The sequence below is a fragment of the Antedon mediterranea genome, chromosome 8 (genome assembly GCF_964355755.1).
Source record: "Antedon mediterranea chromosome 8, ecAntMedi1.1, whole genome shotgun sequence".
NCBI classification, from domain to species: Eukaryota; Metazoa; Echinodermata; class Crinoidea; order Comatulida; family Antedonidae; genus Antedon; species Antedon mediterranea.
In genome coordinates, this window is record NC_092677.1 from 557,737 (window position 1) to 583,184 (window position 25,448).

The 25,448-nt window shown below is 32.1% G+C and overlaps 2 protein-coding genes and 2 long non-coding RNA genes across 6 annotated transcripts in view; 1 reads left to right on the forward strand and 3 right to left on the reverse strand.

Moving 5' to 3' along the window:
• The window catches only part of LOC140057411 (uncharacterized), a 73,920-nt gene that overhangs the window by 11,750 nt on the left and 36,722 nt on the right, over positions 1–25,448 (forward strand). The gene's annotated exons all lie outside the window — the stretch shown is intronic.
• Positions 1–25,448, reverse strand: part of LOC140057406 (uncharacterized) — a 45,185-nt gene that overhangs the window by 8,823 nt on the left and 10,914 nt on the right. For 2 of the 3 annotated variants that reach the window (XM_072103054.1, XM_072103056.1), the window contains exons 2-9: positions 18,372–18,432; positions 17,694–18,041; positions 17,152–17,406; positions 15,767–16,042; positions 4,454–4,480; positions 2,305–2,364; positions 687–779; positions 185–218 (exon numbers count right to left, since the gene is read on the reverse strand). In XM_072103054.1, the coding sequence (XP_071959155.1) occupies positions 185–218; positions 687–779; positions 2,305–2,364; positions 4,454–4,480; positions 15,767–16,042; positions 17,152–17,406; positions 17,694–18,041; positions 18,372–18,417 (1,139 nt within the window). In that variant the 5' untranslated portion in view covers positions 18,418–18,432. The remainder of the gene's footprint in view (positions 1–184; positions 219–686; positions 780–2,304; positions 2,365–4,453; positions 4,481–15,766; positions 16,043–17,151; positions 17,407–17,693; positions 18,042–18,371; positions 18,433–25,448) is intronic. The other variant, XM_072103055.1, reaches the window with a different exon arrangement.
• Positions 10,975–12,280, reverse strand: LOC140057410 (uncharacterized). Its single transcript, XR_011846937.1, has 3 exons — positions 12,164–12,280; positions 11,705–11,821; positions 10,975–11,109 (listed from the first exon to the last, which is right to left on the reverse strand). It is a non-coding gene; the product is annotated as an uncharacterized lncRNA (long non-coding RNA).
• LOC140057408 (uncharacterized) lies at positions 21,864–24,298 on the reverse strand. The gene is made up of 2 exons (XM_072103059.1): positions 24,175–24,298; positions 21,864–23,560 (listed from the first exon to the last, which is right to left on the reverse strand). The coding sequence occupies exon 2, from the start codon at positions 23,015–23,017 to the stop codon at positions 21,968–21,970; it is 1,050 nt and encodes a 349-aa protein (XP_071959160.1). The 5' UTR covers positions 23,018–23,560; positions 24,175–24,298; the 3' UTR covers positions 21,864–21,967.

A 25,448-nucleotide genomic window follows, 5' to 3' on the forward strand; every position in this document is an offset into this window, starting at 1 on the left:
AACATATGAATACAAGAGGCAATATTTTTAAAAAATGCATGCAAATAGCTAAAAAATGCAAAAATGAGAAACTATGCCAAAATGCATAAATATTTTTTATATCCATCTTAATATTATGCGTATGTGATTGATTTATGTCAATTACAGTATTTTTTAAAACAAAGGAAAATATTTGAACACTCACCTACAAGGCTTTTCAGGTTTGTTATTTTTCAAATCTGATGAAAAAAAATTGTTAGTGCTCTGTAAAACTTGGAAAATTTACATTTTAGTCATATATACAGACTATGGCTTCAGCTTTTTCTATAACATTGTTGGGCAGGAAAATTTGTAGATTAATTTTATCCTTAGTTACTAGAGGTTCAAGGTCTTGAATGAACCATGTGAGGGCAGCAGGCCATTTGACAATAAGTGGCCTACATTTTGGTTTTGCTTTAACTTGTGCCTTAAAAATGAAATCCATAAAATAAAGACAAACTGATGAGAAGTGGTCTTTATACTGTTGCTGTTAATAATTTACAGTATTGACATAATATCTACTTATGTATGCTAATTGCTTAATTATTAATTAGCAATTGTTTTGACATTTTATTTACAGCATACTGCATGCATATGTTATTTTATACAGTATTTTCATTTCAACTAGTTTTGTAATCTTATTTACAAAATGTTTATCATTCACTTACATATTACAATTCCCACTATAATGAACAAGGCAGCAGCACCAGCAACTCCTCCTGCAATGGCTGCAGTGTTAACTGTATCTTCATCTGTAACTACTGAGAAGGATGAAAATAACAAAACTGTGTAAAGCTATAAAAAGTCTACTGGGATGAATCACTGTATTATTCTTGGTTGAAAATCATGATCAAATTTTCAAATATAAATAATACTTGTCTATACTTTTTTATTATTAGGTATTACGTATTTGCTGAAGTAGCATTATGGATTCAACTTTTTATTTCTATGGCTGCTATAGGCACAGAATACATTTGTTTCTGTAACATCAGTGGCTTAACATTTATCAGTGGGATAGCTTATGGTCTGATTACTATTCAAACGCACCAATTACGAAAGTAATTTCCAGTGATCTGAGATCCATATTCCCACCATTTTAGGCCGTGAAAAAAACACTTTTGGAACGCTGTTTAAACAGAGCTACTGTTGAAATGGGAAACTGTTATATATTACATCACTTCCATCCACTTAGAATCAAATCTCCAAGTCTAAGACATTCAAAGGGGTGGTGCTCAGATTTTTCTGGAGTAGAACAGTTAAGACAATGCACAGGCTACTACTGTTTTTTGTTTTTACTACAGTATTGATCAGTGTCGCAAAAATTCTCAAAATCTTACAAAAAGGTGGCTGTGTAAAACGATTGGATAGAACTTTAAAATGGGGTAATGCACAAAATTCAAAAACTTTTTAAGTATTAGGTGTTAATGGAATAACTTATTATTAGTAACTCAAATTAAGTCTGAACCATTGGATGAATATTTATTGGATTAAAATATAACAGTAATATGCTGTTTCATTATAAATATATTAATTTGTAATATTAACACTATTATACTTTATTAGAAGAAATTGGTAAACGTTAGACAGTTATGAAGATACTTAAAAAAAAAATCAGTGATATGACAGTGAAAGCAAGTTTTCAGAAAAAAAACTACATTAGTGATTAAACCAGGTAATTATCCTTGTCTTGTGTCACCTGTAATATAAACATTATAATCAATCTAATTCAATGAACCTATACCTAAATTCTCCCAACTCTTAATTATTAATTTAATTAATTAATAATATAAGTATGGAAATTAATTTGTAAACTGTATACTAACAAAGATGGTTGCCATATGAACAAGTTGGCAACAAAACCACTAATTACAGTAAACATTTCATTTTGCTATGGTAAAGATAAGAAAATTTGCAAGAATGATAGGTCTGACTGAGATGCAAACTGATATTCTACATCATAGTAAAGCAATTCATATCATCAACATGGTACTGCACAACATAAAATGTATGTCTCTATCATACTACTGTAGCTATAAACTATTTTTTTTATATAATTACCAAATACCTCTTTCATATTACCTACTGTATAAAACCTTTTTAACATACCGGGGTGTCAACACCTATTTATTTGCCTGTGTGCTAGGAGATGTGAACAGGCAAATTTCAAACCTACTAAAAGAAATAGTAGAAGCAGATCTGCCTAGTAATTTTTGGGAAGTATAATTTTAGACTTTGGCACAAAGTAAACAATTTTGTTGTATGTCGTAGAATCTTGTATTGTCTTACCTTTTTCAGTTTCGTTTTTAGTAGTAGTAGTTGTTTTAGTCGTAAGTTCATATGTAGTTCCTGAATGTAAACAAGGTCTAGTTCAGACTGATGGTATTATATTATAAGGCAAAAATTAGCCCATTGACAAGGAGCACCAAGTTTAAATGTCTGACAATTTAAACATAGCTAAATATTCAAACTTAGAGTTTCTGAATTTTTTAAATTTTGTTTTGTTTTGTTTGTACGTTTTTTAATATGGATGAAATTCCAAAATAAATATAAATTGAATTAAAAGCATGGAGGTATGGCTAAGGCAATCATAGCCATTGACAATAGGATGTTTTGGTGTCACTTGCTAAAATCAGGCCCCTGGTTTTTTTCAGATAAAAACAAGTAGAGTAGTTTCATTACCAATACTCCCCACTTGCAGAACAATTTGGTTACAAAACATGTTTCACAAGCAATATAGAAAGGCAAGTCATATGCAATTAGGAACATATTCCCTGAAGTTTTAAAATTGTTTATATAGTATAATGGTTATTGTTAATCAAATACAAAAACATTTTGCATGTGTATAGTATCATACCACAGCACTAGTTCTTAAACAAGACAACAACTCATACAATTGTATAGCTTTTTGAATTTGTTACAATTAGCAATATTATGGTTGAAATTGTTTACCTATTATCATAGTAATGAAATGTACAATTATCTTTAAGGTAGAAGAAGCAACAACTTGGTTTTTGCATGGTAAATAATACACAAGCATTACAGAGAAAATGAAATTCCAAACAAATTACTTGACACGTATCCTCTTTTACAAGTTTATATACACTAGTATGGAAAAATGAAAACTTGGGATGAGAGATAAATTTATGATGTGAATATATGGCATGATTAGTGGAAAATGAAGAAAAAAGAAGTAAATTTAATATTATATGGTATTGTGAATTCAGATCGATTAGCGATTGTGAGACCCAATCACAAGTCATTTGCGATAAGAGATCCCGGTAACCCACAATTCCAATATTGACCAATTGCTACTGGTTGTAAAGTATGTTTTCCACTAGGCAAATTTAAGTAAATCGAAAGCGTCAGCTTATACGAATGCATATTCATGTTTCCTTCTTCAAAATCTCTAGTTCCTTGAGTTTTTGCATTAGCAACATTGGTAGTTCAAATAGTTTCTACTTTTTGTGAATCAAACAATTTTGCAACCAACCAGAAGTCAGGAAATAAGCGTTATAAGAGTACTTGTTAATAACGTTATAATATTTAAAGTTGTTTAAGCTGAAGCTATAGCCAACATAAGCATGGAAGGTGGGCTAGTTGATGGTTGGCTGACAACTTGTGATTACATGATTTATTTTTGTAAATTCTGATATATTAAATAATATTAATAATTATAATCATGGCACTAAATGCATGCAGTAATTAGTGCAATAAATATAGTGTAATTTTATAACATTAGTGAAATATTCCTTGGATCCAAGATGTCTCTAAAGCACTAAATACTACATGAATACAACTTAGATAATTGATAATATAATATGGAAGCCAAGCAAAACTAGCTGTACTGTTTATTAGTAATTTAATAGTATCATACAACAGACAATTTTTTTGACCCAAATATTGTTAAAAAGTATTTAATAAGATTGTAAAAAATGGGGTTTGAAAATATAGGCAAGCAAACTGATTGGCTGGAAATTATCACCAATGATGACCTATACAATAAATGTAGACCTAAGGGGAATCCCCACAAAATGTCTACCAACAATGGCAATACCATTTTGGTAAGATAACAAGTTTTCCTGATGATCCCTTACAAACATGAATATGGATTTTATATTTCATTTTGGAATCTGCACCTTTGTCAAGAAGAAACCAAATATACAGTATTTTAAAGCTATTTAAATAAATATTGACTTTGGCTATAGAAATTTGTATACTGTATTCAATGAAATTATAGAACACATCGATTTCTAATGATTTGAATAGGAAAATTCTTAAATTCATTAATTTTATTGATTATAAAATAAGATAGGAGAAGGGACAAGCTCGGCCTAACATCAAGCGACTGGTGAATGCAAAAGCATTGATGTGCTCATTATTGTGATATTTGCCTATTGTAAATGTAATGTTAGCTGCAATTTAGATGACATCTTACCTGGGTCTTGTGTAGTAGGTGGTGTTTCTAAAAAAAAATCAATGTAAAACACAAAAATAACATTCAATGAATAGTGATTTAGCCCTGTGTGTAATGTAATATTACATTAGTATAGTATGTTTCTTTGCAGTATTAATGATGTGCTCCTCTCAATGACTGCCATGTAATCACAAGTAAATGGGCTTTAACAAATGAATACCTTTGTCATGGCACACCATTAAAACCATCACAAATTACAGTAATTTTTTTTTAAATTTTAGATCTGCTCTGAGTGATGTTATAATGATTGAACTGCAACAATGTTGATGACGAAATTCAAATGACAAACAATTACTAAAGCAATGTTCATCAAATAATAATATGCATGATTGTTGATCATGACAAACGAAACATGTGCACATTTGCCTATAATCTACCAAAAAGCCTGAAATGCATGTACATTTTAATATGAAACAATTCCTGAAGCCTACTATAAAACCACACCAGTCAACCCTAAACCAACATAGTGGGAACACTTTTTATCTTGTAGCTCATATCGGTTTTTTAAAAATTAAGAAAAGGTAATTTATCTTTTAAAAAATGTGTATGCAACTCTTTTGATTTGTTCAAAGTTCAATGATACACTCTCCCAAATTGCTTGTCTAGAGTTTGGCAGGTGTAATTTTAAAAGCACATTGTGGACTATTTAAATTTAAATGCAATGTTAATGTTATGCATGCTGATCTACACTGCTTTATATTAAGCTATATGTTTTTTTTACTCATTTTATTGATGGTAAAAAGGAACTAAATTCTATTATGTTGAACTTACTGTATTAAGACAAGTGTTTAATATTAAATTTCATATTCAATAGTTCTCCAATTAGACAATTTTGTAATTTTAACATACATTAAAAAAAACCAAATAAATCTCATAATAGTGTAGTATAAATTTACTGTAATTTATCCAACAAATATTAAATCATTTTTTATAACCTATAGTTAGTATAAAATATATCATACACTATATGTATCACTGTAACAGTCAAGTATTTATTAAAAGGCATTTAATGTATGGTTTACATATTTTTTTCCCAAAACTCACTGTTATTGTTAAATGAACTTTTGGTTATTACTTTATTGGTCAACAAATTGATACCAAACAATATAGATGACTCATTTCTGTAAGATCATCATATCCTTTTTTGACAGAGGATTATTATACAAATGAGTTGTGGTGATATAACCACTGTGGGAAATACCATGGATAAACAAGTTAAATTTTCTACACACAAAAAATAATTAAGATTAAATGAGATCAGTTGTCTAGTCAAAAGTTTACCTGGTTGAAAGTTGAACATGGAATATGTCCACTGACATTTAGGGTTGAATCACACAGTAAACCTAAAGGCCTATACAATGTGACTACAACATAGTTTCAAGATCAAATTCATTCAACTCCCTTGAAGTTTACACATGATATATATCCTTTATGAATAGTATTAATAATAGTGGCATGATTCTATAGTTAGAAATTGTTAAAAAAGGAAAAGCTGAGTTGGATGGCATGTTTAACTGTAGTATAGTACACTCAATCTTTCTGGAAAAAAAATCCTATAGTACATCTAACATACAATGTTCATAACTTGAATAAAGATTAAATTTACAAGCCTTTATTCATTGACCATTCACCTTTGAATCAGTGACACTAAAACTAATAATATTATGCAGCAGTGTTCAAACAATAACAAACATACAGGTATTAACCATGGATAATTACAACACTAACAATATTGCCTACCGTACGCATTTTTACTACACCATTTTGGTTTTTATTGAGTTTATTAAATTTGAGCAATCATATTAATGTTCTGGCAACAGATAACTCTGGCAAAGTGCCAAAGTCCAGGGCGTGTCTCTAATGAATAAATGTTTAATGATCAACTGTTATTTTGCAATAGATTTTAAAGTTCAATACGGAAATAAAACAGTAAATTTATTTAGTGCCACAACTAACGATAAAAGCAATCATTTTCATCCATAATGCAAACAAGAGTAAACAAGCATTGAATAATGGGGAATTCCCCTAAAGAATCCAATGAGGTAGAAATCAATAACATAATTACAATATGTCTTTTCACACAAAAAACAGGTTTGTTAAGATGATCCCTTGTCTCGCCCAATCATAGTACCAGTATATGAGCTCATCTCCTATATTATTTAATAATGGTTGCTGAACCTCCAATTAATCTGATTGGAAGAGGAAAATGGCATGATTCATGATTTATTCATGTTACTTTTTCCAAATATGAACAGAAACTAGACACTCCCATGCATAACATTTTATAGTCTTGTTTATTACTTTTTTTCATTTTCTATTTTTGTCAATACAAAATTTCCATTGCCAAAAGCATAGAAGGAAGTAAACAAATAAGTACCGCTTGTCTCCAAGTAAACTAATGTACAAAACTGTGTAACAAAAGAACGCACTTTTTAATTCAATATCTAACAATGATCGATCGCAACGCTATTATTAATGTTTCACAAAACATACTGACGTTGCTATGTTATTGTTGTTATAGCAATGCTACGCAAACAGCATTTGTTTATTAATACAGACGGATATAGATTTCTTCTTCTAAACAGCGACTAAAAAAATTATAGAACATTACCTTTTATCTTTTTTAACATAATACTTAATAGATTATAATTTGTGGGGTGTAACACTGCAAAAGAGAGTATGTGGGCCTGTAAGAATTAAATAGACCTATGTCCTGTCAGTAGTCTAGTACACTCTGAATGACTTTTATTCTATTTTGGCTCATTTTTCATTAAATTGTGTTTTGGATTGTCCTATCCAGTACTTTTGACAGCAATCACACACCGGTGATATGTGTTAAAAAGAATGATGTACACAAAACCAAAAGGGTACTACAGAAAGTTAACTATTACACTGTTTGAAGGTCTTTAGGTTGAAGCAATATTTAGTATGACTTTATATAGCATATAACATTTTATCAAACCAATATTTTTACAAAATTCTGAGTAACTTCCAAGATAGTCCCTACATTGTATTTACCTACACAAAACAGGGTTTATTGTAAAGTCAAAGGTCAACCTAACAGTTATTCAGAACAAACACATAATACAAGAAAAGTATTAGTGTAGTAGTATATATACAGTACATCTACAGTCCCTACAGTGAATGTCAACAACAAGGCTATCTATTGCTTTGCAAGAACTATTCAATTGGTTTTATGAAGTTCAAAGTCTAGTAGTGACGATTGTTAACAAAATCCTATTGCTATCAAACCATTGCCTTAAAAATACTCAAATACCATTCTAATAATTTAACCTTATTAGGAAACATATTTTATTTATGATTTATTTCAATCATGATAACAGATATAATTGATATTGATTGTACCTTGACAGTAAGCTTCATTAGGTTCTAGGGTTAGGGTTATATGTTTTTATTATTCAAATCTATACATTCTAACATGAGGAAGAATATTATACTAGTGTAATTGATGATAAATAAGTTAAACTTATTTCTCCATGGTGTAATAAAAAAAACTACAGAAATTTGGCCAAATTCGGAAATATTATGGAATACTATGGAAATACATGTACAAACTAAAAGCAATAATTAATGATTATTGATCCACATGACGAAAATACTGCCTTTATCGTACAAGCATTAAAATATTCTGCGGACGTGGCCCTTACTTTCGGAAAAAGTCGGAAAATCATTCTGTGCATGCTCAGAAACATGAGCGTATACGTAGAATGACTGACGTAATGCGTAAAAACGACTAACATTTTCGATTTACAACAGAAATGTTTTTTATCAAGAAGCTAATTTTAGCAAGTTGAGAACTCTGTAATAGGTTAGAGGTTAAAGGAAGTAATTACACGAGGAAATGAAAATTGGTGTTTATGATACTCAAAGTGAAGTACTAGACAATGAACAATCAAACAAAATTTCCAAGTTAAAAATTGGCTCATTAACAATGTAAATGTAGTCATAGCGTGAGAAAAGTTTTAGAATTTTGGGTATTATATATATGCTGTAACTTTTTTAATGTTTTCTAACAAAATTACAGTGCAAGAACTAATTATTAACAATCCATAGTTTAATATAATATGGTTTCAAAGACAAGTCCTACAAGACCGACAAGAAAAACAAAATCATAAAAACATTACATAATGCTGTGTCCACACTGCAAAGCAAACAAGCAAAAAATAAATTCAGTGAATACATAAAACAATGATAATTAATTCACAATCAAAGCAGGTTCTCAGTGGATGCAGTAGCTTTTCACAATTTGTGCTTTTTATTTTTATATTATATGGGATTTTAGTATGATTTATTTATATTTAAAACATTGTGGAACAGGAACTACTACAGACACTTAGCACAAAATAAACAAAGATGTATGAAACAAACACTTCGCTATAAGCAAATACAATTTAAAACTAAATGTTTCTTCATAATTTAATGTAATAAATTCAATTCTGTTTCTACCTTACAAACTAAATAAAAAGACTGCTGTATCACATTTTTTTTGATAAATTTGTTTTTTTTATGAAAAAAAAATGGAAAGTACTAAATAAATACCTACAGTATTATAGGTTTTGTGTTTGATGTCAGAGTTCAGGATGGCAAGCACACTAGTGGCCACATATCCTGGTACTAGATTTGGGAGTTGACAATGTATACAAAGTATATGATGTACTAATACATTACACATACCAGTGTGCTCCTAGCCATGAGTACCAAAATGCTGCTTAACACACACAATAAGCTTTGCAAGCACATGATAATCTGTCTATTCAGATTGGGTTTTCAGATTTTGACAACATGCAGAAGCACAATGTTTCAGGGTGCAACATCAATCAACTTACGATTTTCTTCTGTTATATTTCGTTCACAATTTATCCCTTCATACCCATTTAGACAAATACACTCTTCTGTATTATTAAATTGACAAATACCACCATTTAGGCAGAGTAAGGAACATGCTGAACCTATGAAACAATGTTAACTGTTATGATAAAACTGGTGTGATTACCAAATTTAATTTGATATTCTATTATGTGAAGAAGAAAAAGCAAAATACACCTACAGTATGTAACCTAAAATGTACCTATGGAAAACGCTTTCTTAAGAGGATTGCCTACAATACAAGTATGAGACACATGTTCAAATCTCATGTGAAGTCGTTTGATGCACAATACAGTACATTAATGGGTTGTGAGCTGGTATATTTAATATGAGTAGCCTGAACTAATTGCTCTATGCCAATTGTCAATCAAGGTACCCATCAAAAAAATAGTCTTGGCTATTATAGGCCTACCATTTATATAACCCCCTGCACAAGGAGTCTAAAAAACAAGTTAAGAACCTAAACATGTATTTGTGTCAACCCAATATGCATTATACTTGATGAATGAATTGTCTAAAACAACGTTCAGGGATTTAACATCCAGAATGTACAGCAACTTACGATTTCCTTCGGTTACATTAAGTTCACAAAGATCTCCTTCAAAGTCAATGGGACAGATACATACATCTAGTGTATCATTAACAATTTGACAAATACCTTCATTTTGGCAAAGTAAGGAACATGCTGAACCTATGAGACAACATTAAGCATCAAAATGTATTTAAAAACATAGTGGAAAAGACCCTAATAATAAAATTCTAATTATAACACCTGAGCAGAAGCAAAGCACATTCAGTGACTTATTACAGTATATTTTATGAGTGGTTACTTTAAAGTGTATAGGGGTTCTATACTTTCCTAATTTATTTCCAGTTTATTTATTTATTTTTTTATTATTATTATTTATTTAATTTCAATACATAGTACCAGTATTTGCATTACATTATTGGATGTTGCAATAGCATGCACAATGCATTAGCACTAGAACTAATGAATAGAATAGCGCAACACACACACATTCATAGAACTCACTGTTATCATATGTTGTATTATATTCACAATACATCCCTGTAAACCAATACTGACATTCACACCTCTGTGTATCATTAACAACTTCACATATACCTCCGTTACTACATTGTAGGTTACATGTAATTTCTGAGAAACAACAATTTCAATCTTAATTGATTTACTGGTTAGAGATTATGGAATTTCAATTAGTTACATTTTATGCTTTTATATTTAGAGTTAAAATGAATTTTTTACTTTTATTCAATATTTAAATCTATCTACACATTTCATTGAATATTAAGTGTATTAGGTTTTTATTATGATTTAAAAATGCATTTCTTTTTTTTTAAATTAATTAAATTAAAGTTGGTTGGAGGCCTCTTTATGTATTATAGATTACAATAACCTCACAGATTACTAACCACACTTATGTTTGTTAATTATTCAAGTGGCTATTGGCTTAAAATATGAATCAAGCAGAACATAAGGGCCGCAGAATTCCCAAAAGCAAAGATACTGATGATGGGGTGTTAATAACATGTTAGAAGCTAGCAACATTTTCAAATATTAATTGTATTGGATGGCATGACATAAATGCTTGATGGTACATAAAATATCTGTTACAAACCACATTCATAGCCTGATCCATCTGCCGATTCCTGGACTACAGGTTTACAGATTTTCTCCCCTGGACATGGGTTGGGGTCACATGGATTTACTGTATGAAAATATTACCCACAAAATAATTAGAAAAAAATAAATAAAACTCTATATATACTCATAATAATTGATTAAGTATTGCTATCATTACTAATTAATGCCTGGGAGAAGTGCTTTTAAGATCATACAACTATTATTATATACTGTACTAACTTGTTTGTGTTTCATATTTTCACTATAAGTGTTTTAACACTTGCTGTGAGACAAACAGAGGTTACTAAGGTCTGTGTAGGCAATGAATTACAAAAGCATAGAACTAATGGAACGCTACAATACAGCCATACAGATAAATAGTGTGAACAATTTTACGTGTGTGCTTTTAGATAATAAATACAAATTTAAAACAAATTGTATAGGTGAATGTTGTATTTATATATTTTTTAAAATCCTTAAAATAATTGTTTGTAAAGGGTAGTTGAGTTATTAGAAAATATTAGTAAAACAATTGGTAAAATATACGGTTTGGTAAAATTGGATAAAATTTAAAGTTAAAGTCAATTTAAATAAAAATGCGAAATAAGCAACACAACAACAACATAAAACAATAAAACTAAAATAATAAACCTTGTGTGAAATTAATTTACTAAACTCACTATCATATTCATCCTGACAGAAAGTGCCATTGAAACCTTGTGGACATTGACAAGTAAAGTTAGCAGAAGAGTTATAAACTGGACTACATGTCCCGCCATTTTGACATTGATTATCACCTAAATAAATGAAGGGCAATGTATTTCAATTACTTTCTGAATAATGTTAGCTGTTTTTTTAAAAACTAGAGTATCCTAGAGTTTAGAAAAATGGACACTTAAATCACAAGAATAATAAAGATTTTCTGATTGTACGAATTCAAAGATGAATTGATTAGACTAATAATTAAATTATTTAGATTTCTTAATCATTATGTAGACGTCAGTCAAGTATTAAATAATAAATTAGCAATTACAGTATCATTAAACAAGTTTAAAAACAATAAAATAAATAAAAACTATTTATTTCGTAAGAAAATATAATTAAAAATTACATGTTACTAATTTTATTTCTGTACTCACTTTCACATTGATGTGTGCTTGTATTAAACTCTTGACATATGTCACAAATACAATAACAAGTTCCATCCTCAACAATATCTATGTACCCACCAGTTGAATTACAACCATTTGCATAAATACAGACTATTCAACAAAATTTGTGTTAAAATGTAGGAAGGAACAAATTACACAGTAATCCAACATACCGTAATCATTTTTACACAATTTTTTGGAAATATATTATATTATTTCTCAATAATGGCAGACAATTTACTAGGGATAATTAATCTACGTATTGAGTTAACACTAATCCATGTTTGTTTAAAATGTAATACCAAAATTAATCAACAGTAAGTCTATTGGGTAATGAAATAATTACTACAGTATTTGGAATTATTGTAAATAGTAGTGCTTTTTATACTGAATGTCACAAAATGATCTTTACTGTTACCAGGGAAGAGTTAAATTACATTAATTAATAACATTAATTTAACTCTTCCCTGCTGTTACTATAGTTTCCATTCATATTTTAACACTAAGAAAAACTCACTTTCACAATTTGGTCCACTAAAATAACTAGTACAAGTACAAGTGTAGTTTTCTGCATTAATTATTGTACAAGTTCCAGCATTGTCACAGGGATTACTGGAACAAGGATCTATGAAAATGCAATGTAAACTAGATGGATTCAGAACTTACAAAAAAAATATTAATTAGTAATTAGAAATGACAACAAATACATATCAATGTTGAGTTGATACTGTACTGAGAGAGACTAAAAACACTTTTACAATTTCAATATGTTATTTTAATCGAGAGATCTTCTTTTGTTTGCATTTATAATTTCATGAAAATATTGTTATTAAAACTAAATACTGAACTTAGCCAACACAATAATAATCATTCAAATTCCCACTAAGAATAACTATATTGTGTTATGCTTTTGTCACAATGTCACAATTTAATATACAAACAATTAATACACATTGGAATGTGAGAATATTTCATGAGTTGAAAGTTGATTGGTCTACTGTATTTAACAAGGTGGAACAGAACTGAGCAGACACCTATCAATGAATGAAATATTCTCACTCATTTGACGAATACAGAACAGGGCTGCAAATTAAGGGGTATTTGGTCGCATTTGCGACCTAATTTTTCGGTTTGCGACTAAAGAAACAGAATAGGTCGCGCATAGCGCGACAAGATCGTCTGCTTGTGCGAGTTGTTTCAAATTGAAGTCAGGTGTGTTTTCCCTATTTCAAACACTGTGTTGTAATTTAATCTCTCTACTACGGATCGAAGGCTCAGGAGTTTCCACTAGTCACCGCCGCCGCAAAGGAGTCAGGTTCATTCAAGCGTACAAAGCCTCTAAACATTTTACACTCGTTGTGATTGGAAGTTCGTCCATTTATTGCATGCTGTCTTACCCAATCACACAAAAGGACACCAAACACACAGCACAGTGTGACGCGCGGACGACACAAACCTCGTGGAAAATCACCTCCGTTTTAAGGAAGGAATATAAAAAAACAATTGTACCGCCGTACACAGAAGTTAGCCAAGGCGGGCGCGGCAGATACAAAGGATTGACGTCGCGCAGTCATCAGCATTTTTTAGGCAGTATAATGGTTATATCATGATTACTAAATAATGTAATTAATGATATATATAATAATATCTATTCATTATATAGATTAAACAGCAGTATCAGTATTGTTGATCAGTAGATTTAATACTTTATTCCAGATTCTGATTATCGAAAATTATATCAGAGAAAATACCGCAACTTTTCCTACGAAGTAGCTTCGTAGATAAAACAGGCTTTGTTGTTGGCTTTGTAGCTTACATTTTGGCTTCGTTAGTAACCTCACACAACCTCACAATGTTCTTAGTAAGTAACAAGGTGTGAAAATTATTATTTAATGTGTTAATTTTGACTGGCGGAGGAGGACCAATTTGTACATTACTAAGAAATATATAATATAATATTTTTTATTCGTAAATGTTTCATTCGTGTGTGTTTTTTTACTCTCAACGGCGAATATAAATTTCCCACAATGTAAACTTAGAGACACGATCCAACACAATGAACTATGCCAACTAATAAAAATAATATAGCGAACGTCCAGTCATCCAAAAACATGCAAACAAAAAGATCGTAAACAATTCATTCTAAATATAGTATCAGAACGTTCAATCGGTCGCTCAAAAAGACTGCCGACAGAAGACCTCATGGAACGCGATACTCTGTTTTACCACCGCAAACCTCTCGCGTGGCTACAAAACAGAGTACTTGTACCTGAATTTTGCGTCACATGAAACGTAATACAGCTCTAAACTGTTCCCATGATTCGCACGTTTTTCCCCTCCAAATTCTGGTCGGGCCTTTTATCGTAATAATAATTTACAAAGGCCTATGTTAAATCTTAACATGGAATATATATTTATTTTGCATATTTGTTGGTGTCCTAGCCAAGGTGGTGTTGTTTTCATAATTCGCTAAACCAAGGTAGGATTGAATGGCCGGATTGAATCATGTAGGCCGCCGAAACTCTCTCTGCGTGAGTTGAGGGCCTCGGGTCCGGTGTCGTCTCGTCGGCGGATGTCCTGCCAAATTAGGACAACCGATGTGTAGGGCGGCTACAAAAATTAACGTCTTCTAGGATTTTAATTAGCCAACAATACATGTTTGTTGCCATTGTTCATGCTCCTAAACTTAAAGGCGATGACATTGGTGTATCGACGCGTAGATATTATCATAAACAATACATCGTAGGCAACGAACAATACTTTGTAAATAAGTTGCAGGATACGTTTAGAGAACAATCACCTACAATCTATTTACGCGTAGGCTACGAAAGGTTTACGCGTATACAAAGCAGTAATTTCTTTCTGTACCATGAATATAAGTGGCGCATCAGGACCAGTGCCTAAAATGTGCATAACCCAATTTATGTGCTCAGAAATCGATTGAAACAACCTATATTTACTTAAAAAGCCCCCCCCCCCCCCGAATCGGGGGGTTGGCTTTCGTTTTTATACACCCCCCACCCCCCCATTCGAGGGAAGGGGGTTAGTTGTCGATGAAAAGGTGCTACTAAAAAAATTGGTGGTACTATCCAAAATTATTATGAGCCATCATACAAATTTGATAGTGCTACCAAGTAAAAAAGTTAATTTGCAGCCCTGCAGAACATTCATTATTTGAACACCTACTATTTTACTAAATTTTATTTAATTATTCCATCCTGAATCATCGTCCAAGGCTAGGCTGGGTGGGAAGCTAGGCCATTAAAAAAGGCAGCACTCCAATACTGTTATTGACCGCGTGCACTACATGTGCATGGCAAAAAGTATCACCATTTTTACAAAAAAGCTCATTCGTTCATTGTTTTGTTCAATGCAATTGGCACACGATGAGTAATCAACTATTCACGAATATAAGAAGTGTTTTATAAAATAAGGTAGCCTAATTATTGTAATACCAAACTGACAAAAAGTAATCAATGAATAGAATATAAAAATTAGAGCACACATACCATTGTACAAAATAAATTTCCCAGTTCCGGTATAAAGTTTTACATTTATAAATGAAATATAAAAATTTAACAAAAATCTTACCAGATATTGTGATTTTGGCTGAATAAGTTGTTGATCCAATGCTGTTTGTAACTGTCAAATTAACAAAATAAAAAGCACCATCAACTTCTGATTCCGACACTTTTACTGTAAATGTTGATCCATTGTTGACAGCATCTTCGTTTCCAGGAAGATCAGTAGTCCAAAGATAAGTGAGGTCTGAAGGATTAGCTGTTCCACTGAATGTCTTTGTAACAGTTTCACCAGGGGAAACAATCTGATCATTTATATCATTATCATCATTAGCAACAGGTTTAACTGAAAAACAGTGAAATACAATTTATTATTTATAAAAAATTTACCACAAATATCAAACAACAATGATGTAGCTTACTATACCACATTAACTAGCTTAATGGGGTGGTCGGTATGTAAATATGGATTTCAACCAATGAAACGAACATCATTGTTTTCAGAAATATTACAAGACGTCAGTTGATTCTTCATGAGATTATCTTATCTTGTAAATATGTTTTTTTCAGTACAGCTCAAATACCTACAATATTCTAATGGGCATTTCCATGAGAAATGGACATGACCTGAAAATATCATTCTCAGTAATTATAAATTCTATACCTTTCCTGCATTAAAGTTATACTTCTATGAACAAAAATAATTATTGTAATTTCTTTAATATTTCTCAAAATATGAAGAAAATAGCAACACGATTTCAACAAAAGCACTAATTTACGTAACACAAGTTACAAAAACATAAAGTTTTTCTCTCAGATATGAATTTTTTTTTTTGGATAAAAGGAAAAGACTTAGCCGCACTTGCATATCTATCAATTATTGTTGATCGAAATGGGCCTTAAAGACTGTCCACGAGAGGACATTCACATTCAACTACTTTAGGTAGTGCATTGTATCTCTCTTTTTGTCATAACTTTCCATAAAAACGTACATTTAAGACAAGCAATGACCGGGTATAATGTTTTTAAAGTAATATAATATTTTTACAAAACGACAAAAATTGTAGGGAATGGGTCTTTGTTAGTTTATATTTAATTTGTACGTGCACAACCCAGGAAAGGAAAACTATGTTGATCTGTATAAATAAAGTTGAACTTGAAAACTTTTTCAAATGTCTCGGGGTTAAAAAAACAACTAACAAACTACAAAAGAAAATAAAAATCAATAAACAAATATAGAAAACAACAAATTGGCAAATCAAAGGACGTTCGGCAAAAAAATTATTTTTACAGGCTTTGGACACACTTGGTACATACAAACTAGGAGGCAGGGTTTAGACAAATAATATCAAATATGTATTTTCGGTATTGATTGATATTGATTTGTTTAGCACAAAATTACTCTAGAAACATTCAATCTGTGATCTACTTGAAATAAACCAAAAGTTTACTTACATTGTACTTCTAGGTTTCTATTGTCACTTTTCTGTTTGTTACCAACACCATTATCCGCCTCGCACTTATAACTGCCTCCATCAGTACGACTCACTGATGGAATTGTAAACGTACATGAACCATCATGTGGTAGTACGTCACCATCTTTTATAAAGTTGCACATAGCTTCTGGACTCGAATCCACAACACAGGTCATGACAACTTCATCTCCTTCAGTTACAAGTGTCAAAAAGTTAATTTCGGGTTTATCTAAATCTATAAAATTTAAGGATAATTTATATTATTAGGCAATATTTGGTAAAATTTAAAGAATACAGTAAGTTAATGAGTAAAAACAATATTGTTTAATCTTCTATCAACATATTCTTTTTTGTCTTCACTTAATAAACTGTTAAGGAGTGGAACGATAAGAGACATTTTAAACTAGGATTCCTCTTTAAACCTTTGACCGTCCTATCCTATTGACAAACAGCATTTCAATTTGTGAGAATTATGAGACTCAAGTTATGTACCACACCTAATTAAGGAGTTACTGTACTCACAATTTACAGTCAGGGTGCATATATCATCATCAATTGATGGACTATCTCCAACTAAATTTGCACTACATTGATATGTTCCACTGTCACTTCTGTGAGTGTTGGTAATTACAAGAGTAGTGTCATTTTCAACACTAAATCTGTCAGTGTAACCTGGTTCTACTGTTCCAAATCCACCCTGATAATTGGCTATTAAATCATTTGCCCCATTGGTAACATTATACCATGCTACAACAGGAACGGCTCCACTGCTAGCTGGTACAATGTTACATGTTATTCTTGCTTCAGATCCTTCAGCTACATCTACGTCATCAACAGACACCGTTACAGCAGAACATTTGTCTAACCAAACTATAATATAATGGAAAAACATGAATAATGTTTACTGCAGTCGAGTTTTAAGGAATTTTTCATACATAAAGTAAAAAAGGAGAATAGGATAACCATTTATGATGTCTTTTATGATAAATGATATTTTGACACAAATAATCAATTAACGTCATGATTATATTACAATAATATCGTGATGATACAACAATTCTATTGTTATTGTTCTAGCCTTTAAAGCTACAACAATTTTTTGTTAGAAAACCAGATAATTGTTTGTGTGTGTACATAAATGATAATTGATCGCCAATTTTGAGGTCTGTCAATCAATGACTATACGTACAGTAAACCTACCTGTGATACCAATGATGAAAACATAGAGAATATCTTTTAATGTCATATTTGAAATTAGTGCCTGTGAAAAGATAAACACTTTTTGCCATTACAATTTTATTTTGTTTTATTTTTTCTATGCATGTCTTATTTATAAGAAACGTAAGTGAACTATGTTTATACGTACAGTATTTCACATTTTTATATAAAGTTTGCGGTACACCATGATATTTAGTTCTAAGGATGATCAAAGTGTATTGATAAAAATGTTGAGAAACTCAACAGTTCTTAAGAAATTAAATATACTTGGTGTACTGCACACTTTATATCAAATATTGATTTAGCCATAAACCTTCAAACAATAGTATTTCATATCTGTTTCTGGTTGAAGCTAATTGCAGCCTACAAACACATTTCTTTATTATTCAACATCATTATTAAATGAGTACTGAATCTATCTTTTCATTACTGCATTTTCCTGGTAAGACAGGTGATGAACTTGATTATTTGACATTCTTTGTAATTTTAAATTTTATTGATAATGATCTTAACAGTGGCGTGTCTAGAGTGTGAATAGGGTGGCTAGCCACCCACCTTAATTCTCAAAAAAAAAGATGCAACCGTTGCTAGACATGGATTCGACGCACCTGACTTTTTTTAATTAAGAAGAGTAGGCTAGAGCTAGCATTATAGTTATAGTGTAAATAGGCCTACTGTACATAGTGAAAGAGCTAAGAGTTTAATTACTACTATTTATGAATTCAAGAGGGGCGTATGAAGGTTTTTTATATACTGTAATAATGGTATGCAGTATAAACCATAAAAATAAACGAGAAACATGGTGTTCTTTTATTATTTCACAATCACAGGCATAAAATAAACATGAAATGTCTTGTATGTACACGGCCGAAAAAAAACTATGTGGTGTATTTGGCGTTTTATTGATTTGTGTTATAGACACGGCGATTACTGCAATCACTGTATACTAAATTATATCAGTTATTCACCCGGCTGTAGGGTATATATCTGAGGCCACCTAAGCACAGTACACAAGAAATGCACTATATCGAGGCATTTTCGGAGTACCGAATTACCAAATGTTCATTTCGTTTGAAAGTGTTTTTTGATCGTAGGCTACGTACGTATGTGTCTTTTATTTTATATGCAACAAATTACGTAAAACAATTGATTAATTAACATTCAGTTTTACTATTAGTATTACAATGAACATTTGATTACAAGCCCGGAAAGGCAACCCCATTATTATCTATTATAAAATTGCATCATTTAAAAATTAGAACATATGTATTCGATCAATTAATTTTTATTGGTTCCATTTAAAAAATAGGTACATAATTGTAATAATGATGACATGCGTGTGTCGTACAACTGTGTACGTATTTCGTGCCTCTTCACTATTTAATTTAAAATTCAATAAACACCTGATTATGAGGATATTTATTAGTGTAAAGGCAGTATGCGTAAACTAGCAAACAGTTACGTAATAGAGAGAAATGGCGAACCGACGTCTAAAATCCGAGTGGGTATAAAATCATAACAAACCGTTGAGGGCGGCACATTTCTTATGTTTATACACGTGAATCATGGCGTCGTCTAACCAATGTTGTTGCTGTAACGCTCATAATTCTTGTTGTATTTGTGTATTTACACGTGAGTTAAATTTTAAAAAATCATTGATAAATGTTCCCAAATTCACTCCGCTTACTATGGCGGGTTGGATTTCAAAAGGGGTAAAGGAGACCGACGGTAAATCGTGGACTTTTTTTAAGGAAAAATACGTACACGGTGGGGTTATTGCCCATGTGCCTAGGACGGATGGCCAAGGCACAGATTATGTTATACAGGCATATTGCTATCGCAGCCAAAGAAAACGACAAAGCCCATATTGTAGCTCTTGTGTTGCAGGGTCAGGAGGGCTGTGTAATCACGTACTGGCCATAATTTATCAGTTTTTGGACTAAAGTTCAGATGGCTTGAGTGAAATTCCGTCGGATATTTCGTGCACAAGTAAACCACAAGAGTGGAATATACCTAGGCAGGACCCAATCATTCCTTTGCCTGTAATGGGTACACATTATGCAAATGCAGAAACTGACAGGCATGGTAGAAAAAGGCTACCTGTTTTTTGTAAACTTTATGATCCACGACGAAAATATTTAAAGGAAACCTTTGATGAAATAGGAGTTATTCCTGCGATTACGAGAATGAGAGAAAATTGCGATGAAATTTCTCCGCCACCATTTTCCTATTTACTAACTGATCAGGAACCATCAGTATCTTACGAAACACCACTAGGAAGTGTGCCGCTAGGCTCTTGTCTTTCCTATCAACTGGCAACAGATGCGGGAAAACAAAGAGTGACAATGTTTTTCTCTAAGGATACTGGGCCTCTCATACTCATAACAGAATGTAAAGGTTTTCCAGATTTAGCAATGGGTTGTGGACGTTATAATTTTCAGGATATGGATAAGGAGTGGTTAGGTCAGATAGCCGTTGATCTCGAAAATGCGAGAGTAATGAATGGAGAGAACAGAGAAAATTGCGATTGACATCGTCAAAATTTGGTAAAATCAACAGTCGTGTGAAAGGTGCTAATGTATCGTTTTATAAGGCTATATTTAATAGCAAAAATATTGGACATATCCGGTCTGTTATAGCCATGGAAGTGCAAATGAAAAACCAGCATTAAAAATATATGCAACAGAGTCTGCAAAACGGGTTAATAACTTCATGGTTTACGATAGTGGACTGGTGATTAATCCAGATTTACCACACCTTGGTGCTACACCAGATGGAAAAGTATATGACCCTTCTTCTAATCCCTGCTATGGACTTGTGGAAATTAAATGCCCACTTACTAAAAAAAGCCAAACATTAGAAGATGCTATAAGCGATGGTGACTTTTATATCCATCGGGTTGATGGCAAGCTGGAGTTGAAAAAAAAACATAAAATGGGTTATTATGAACAAATACAAGGGCAAATGGCGATCACAGGTTTGACCTGGTGTGATTTTGTTGTGTATTTGTCAGATTCTAGACAAATGGCAGTTTTGAGAGTTAAGTCCAATGAACAATATTGGAACAGTCTCCTTCTTAAATTAAACAAATTTTACAAGCATTCTATTCCTTATCTAAAACGAATGTAAGATGTTTGTTGAAGTAAACTATGTAAATAAAAAGTTTATATAAAATTAAAGTGTATAAAAAACATTTATTAAACCAAGTTTGTAATCAGTATTATACAGTTCGAAAGCACTATTTTTTCTTATGTATTGCATATTATATGTTATTTACAGTGTTGCATTTAAAAAAACAAGGTGAAAATTAAATATAAAGTTTTGTAATCAATATTACACAGAAAGCACCATTTTTTCTTATGTATTATAATGTATAAAAATGAATACTGATAAGTTTCAAGCTGAATGATACACAATGTTATTTACAGTGTTAAATATAAAAGAACTGTCCTGTTTAAAATAAAAAAAACAAGGTGAAAACTAAATATAAAGTTTTGTAATCTCTCTGTATCATTATTTCTTTTGTATTGCAATACTGTATATTAATACTTAAGGGCAGTAATGTACTTGCCACATTGCTAATTTGTCCTACTACTTGTCGCTGCTTCAAAATCTACGTTTTCATTATCTTCATTTGTCAGGATAGGGTTCTGAAAGTTTGACAACAGACAAACAACAGTCCAAACTTGGTTTAATGTGCCAAACATTGCTACTGGAAGTGTTGATTTGAAAATCATGAACGTTTTTATTTTTCCAATAGCCCTTTCAATGTGAATGCGATGTTTTGCTACAGTCTGGATTTTAATTACGTCATGTACGTTGAAGTTACCCTTCTCCCTCAGGAAAGGTGGTGAATTTAACTTTAAACCCATAGCCCTTAGTTCATCCTCAATAAGAAAACCACGATCAGCCATAACAATGTCACCTTTATGAATTTCACCGCAATTAATTTTTGCCTTTAAAACATTTAGGAACCCACTTCTATTGACGAGTTCTTTGTCACTGATTGACCCCTCAAATAATTGTGAAACAAAGATAACCCCTCCCTTAGGATCAACACCAAGAAGCCCTTTCATGGTAGTGTGGTGCTTATATTGTGAGTAGCTTTCACTTTGTTTTTGTAGAGAACTTGGGATTTGAATGAAAAGCTCTGTAGCATCTATTATAATAACTGTATTTGGATACTTCTTAAAAAATTTTGTTGGCGCATGCTTCAGTATGATATCACGATGTGGCCATATTTTAAGGGACCCAAGAGTTGTATAAAGTAGATTTACATGTGTGATTACTTTATTTGACACTGTTCCTTCGGCAATGTTGAACCGGACTGCTAGGTCGATATTTGAACACCCTGTTCGTAGTTTCATCAATGTCAGTAGTAACTCATTCCAAACAGTCATCTTGCGACTTTTCTGGCGGGTATCGTCTAGACTATCGGTCTCGTCTTCAGTGTTCTCTAAACCAACCTCAAGCAATTGCTTCATGTTAACCCGCCTTCTTTTACAAGCTTTGGTGTTCCAATAAACAATATCATCATTGCCAAATGTTGGTATAACAAATTGAGCAAAATCAATGAAACGCTGTTTTGACGGGAACCCAGTAAAATGCATGAAAATGTTGTACTCCATTTTTTCTGTATGACACTTATAGTAGAGTTGGTTTACTGAGAATGAGTGATGGCATTCTTCTTCTACTTCATCTTCTTCATCTTCAGTATAATCCACTTTTCTGTATTGAGTTGACTTTGAAATAATTTCTGGATTTTCAGAGAAAATGTCGCATTCTCCCTCAGAAGCGGTATCTGTTTCATCCTCTTGCTCGGCCCTGAAATCTTCACGCTTTTTAAAGGCAGACCGTACTTCATCATCCTCTGAAGATGACTCGCCAGCTGCAGGTATGGTCCAAGCAAATTTTGAAGGTGCACTATCTGGTTTTAGTCGACGCCGTCTGTTTTTTGATGTTGGGTTACAGAAATCTTGTTGATGAAAATGACTTGAGCACACCTTTGCAGATGATGTTAACGACAAATGCCGTTTGTCTCTTTTTATGCGGTTGAACCATTTATTTCTTAGGAGATGGTTGTGTGACGTACACTGTGATATGACAGTTCGGGATGTTCGGATGACACATTGTTGCAACCAAATGCAATACAGTAGTGTGGCATTATATAACTGAAAATAAACCAATAAAACAATGAAATATGTATAAAAGTCATCCATCATTCACAATCATATTCCTAAAAATATCTCATATCTGTAGGTCTACATTAGACTAGGCCTATAATATTATAGTAGAATGGTGTTATCAAGTATTCAGTACTGGCGGTAGCCCCCCCCCCCCCCCCCCTACAGGAAGCATCACTAGCCACATAACAAAATGGCAGTTGTTGTCAAGCTGAAACTAATGCTAGGTCTACATCTACTAGAGATGCTCTATTTAGTCTTACTACCTAGCTAGGAGAGGCTTAGCAGCACCCTAGCTAAAGTAGTAGTACAGTATGCAATAACGAATTTCCAATATTATTATTGTATTATAATAACCGATAATCCGTGCAAGGCTCGAGTACTCAAGGTACTACAGCATACAGGCCAACTACAGTATTTATTACTATTTTAGGGCCTAGCCTAGAGCTGGGTACAGTATATAACAAAAACGCGTCTTAATTCAACCCAAATTAAAATAAAATATGTTAAGATTTGCCCATATAACATTAAAATTGTTAAGGGTGTTGCAAAAAAAAAAGATACTGCTATTATGTGTGTTTTAAACGTTCTTTTCTACCTACCTTTTTAACTCAACCCATCGGAATTTCCCATACAAAAACATGTGGCGAAATGGTTTGTTTACAATCTATACCCACTCGGTGAAATTTGAGTGACGTCATCGCGGTTCGCCATTTCTCTCTATTGTTGTATCTGGGTTGATTTGCATAAATGCCAGGCAACGTCGACGTATAATAGAATCTCACTGGCTAGTGTGGCTAGTTGAGATGATTCCAGCGTATAGAAGAAGTTACACTACTGTATATGGAGAATTTACAAAATAAAATATCTCGATTGTTGCATGATTACAAGCTTCCGTGTTCTTCCGTGTATTATCTGAACTCAAAGAAGTGGCCAGTGAGGCCGCAGTTACAATTAGGTATAATAATTAGATTAGCGTCTTGAGCACTTTTAGTGGATATGTGCGCTATATAAATTGTTATATTATTACCTCCGCCAAGGAGGTTATGTTTTCACCCCTGTATGTTTGTGTGTGTGTGTGGGTGTGTGTGTCTGTGAACAGCCTGGAAGCCACAGTTTTTATCCGATTCTCACCAAATTTAGCCACAATGATCTATACCCAAAAAGCTCGGACGAGTTCGAATTTGAGGGGAAAAGGTCATAGGTCAAGGTCACAACTAACAAAATTCTATTTTACTGCCTAGAGACCACAGTTTTTATCCGATTCTCACCAAACTTAGCCACAATGATCAATGACTCATCATATAATTTTGGTTAAATTTTGAAGGGTCAGGGTCAAAGATCAAGGTCCAAAAAAAAAAATAAAAAAACTCTGAGCAGGACTTGAACCAGTGATCTCAACTGTGAGAGGCTGGATACGTAACCATTACCATTACCATTTTATGTAGGGGAATTTTACAGTAGGCGGAGGTTTGTACTCTCGGAGTGCCCTCTAGTTATTATTATTATCGTTTTATAATAAAAAATATACATTTATTATTATAATCCTAAAACTACAGTATTACTATTAAGAAAAATTAGCTGTATCCACTTGTAGGCATCATACTGTAGAAAGATTTGTAATTGTAAAAATACGTAATACTAGTGTAGGCAGGCTCTGGTAACTAATTTTAAAATCATTTTCAAAACAAGTAATTTTTTAAAAAATGATTTTAAAAAGGAACATTACTTCATTGAAACTTGTAAAATAAAAATTAAAACACAAATTATGTATACAGTAATAGGATAAACATATTATAAAATGTACTTTATACAAAATTTTAGCACGACCAAAATAAAATGCGATCAACATCAAACGCATACAACCTTCCTAACG

Coding starts and splice junctions, on each gene's coding strand:
- LOC140057408 (XM_072103059.1), bottom strand. CDS start 23,017: ATGGAGTACAACATTTTCATGCATTTTACTGGGTTCCCGTCAAAACAG.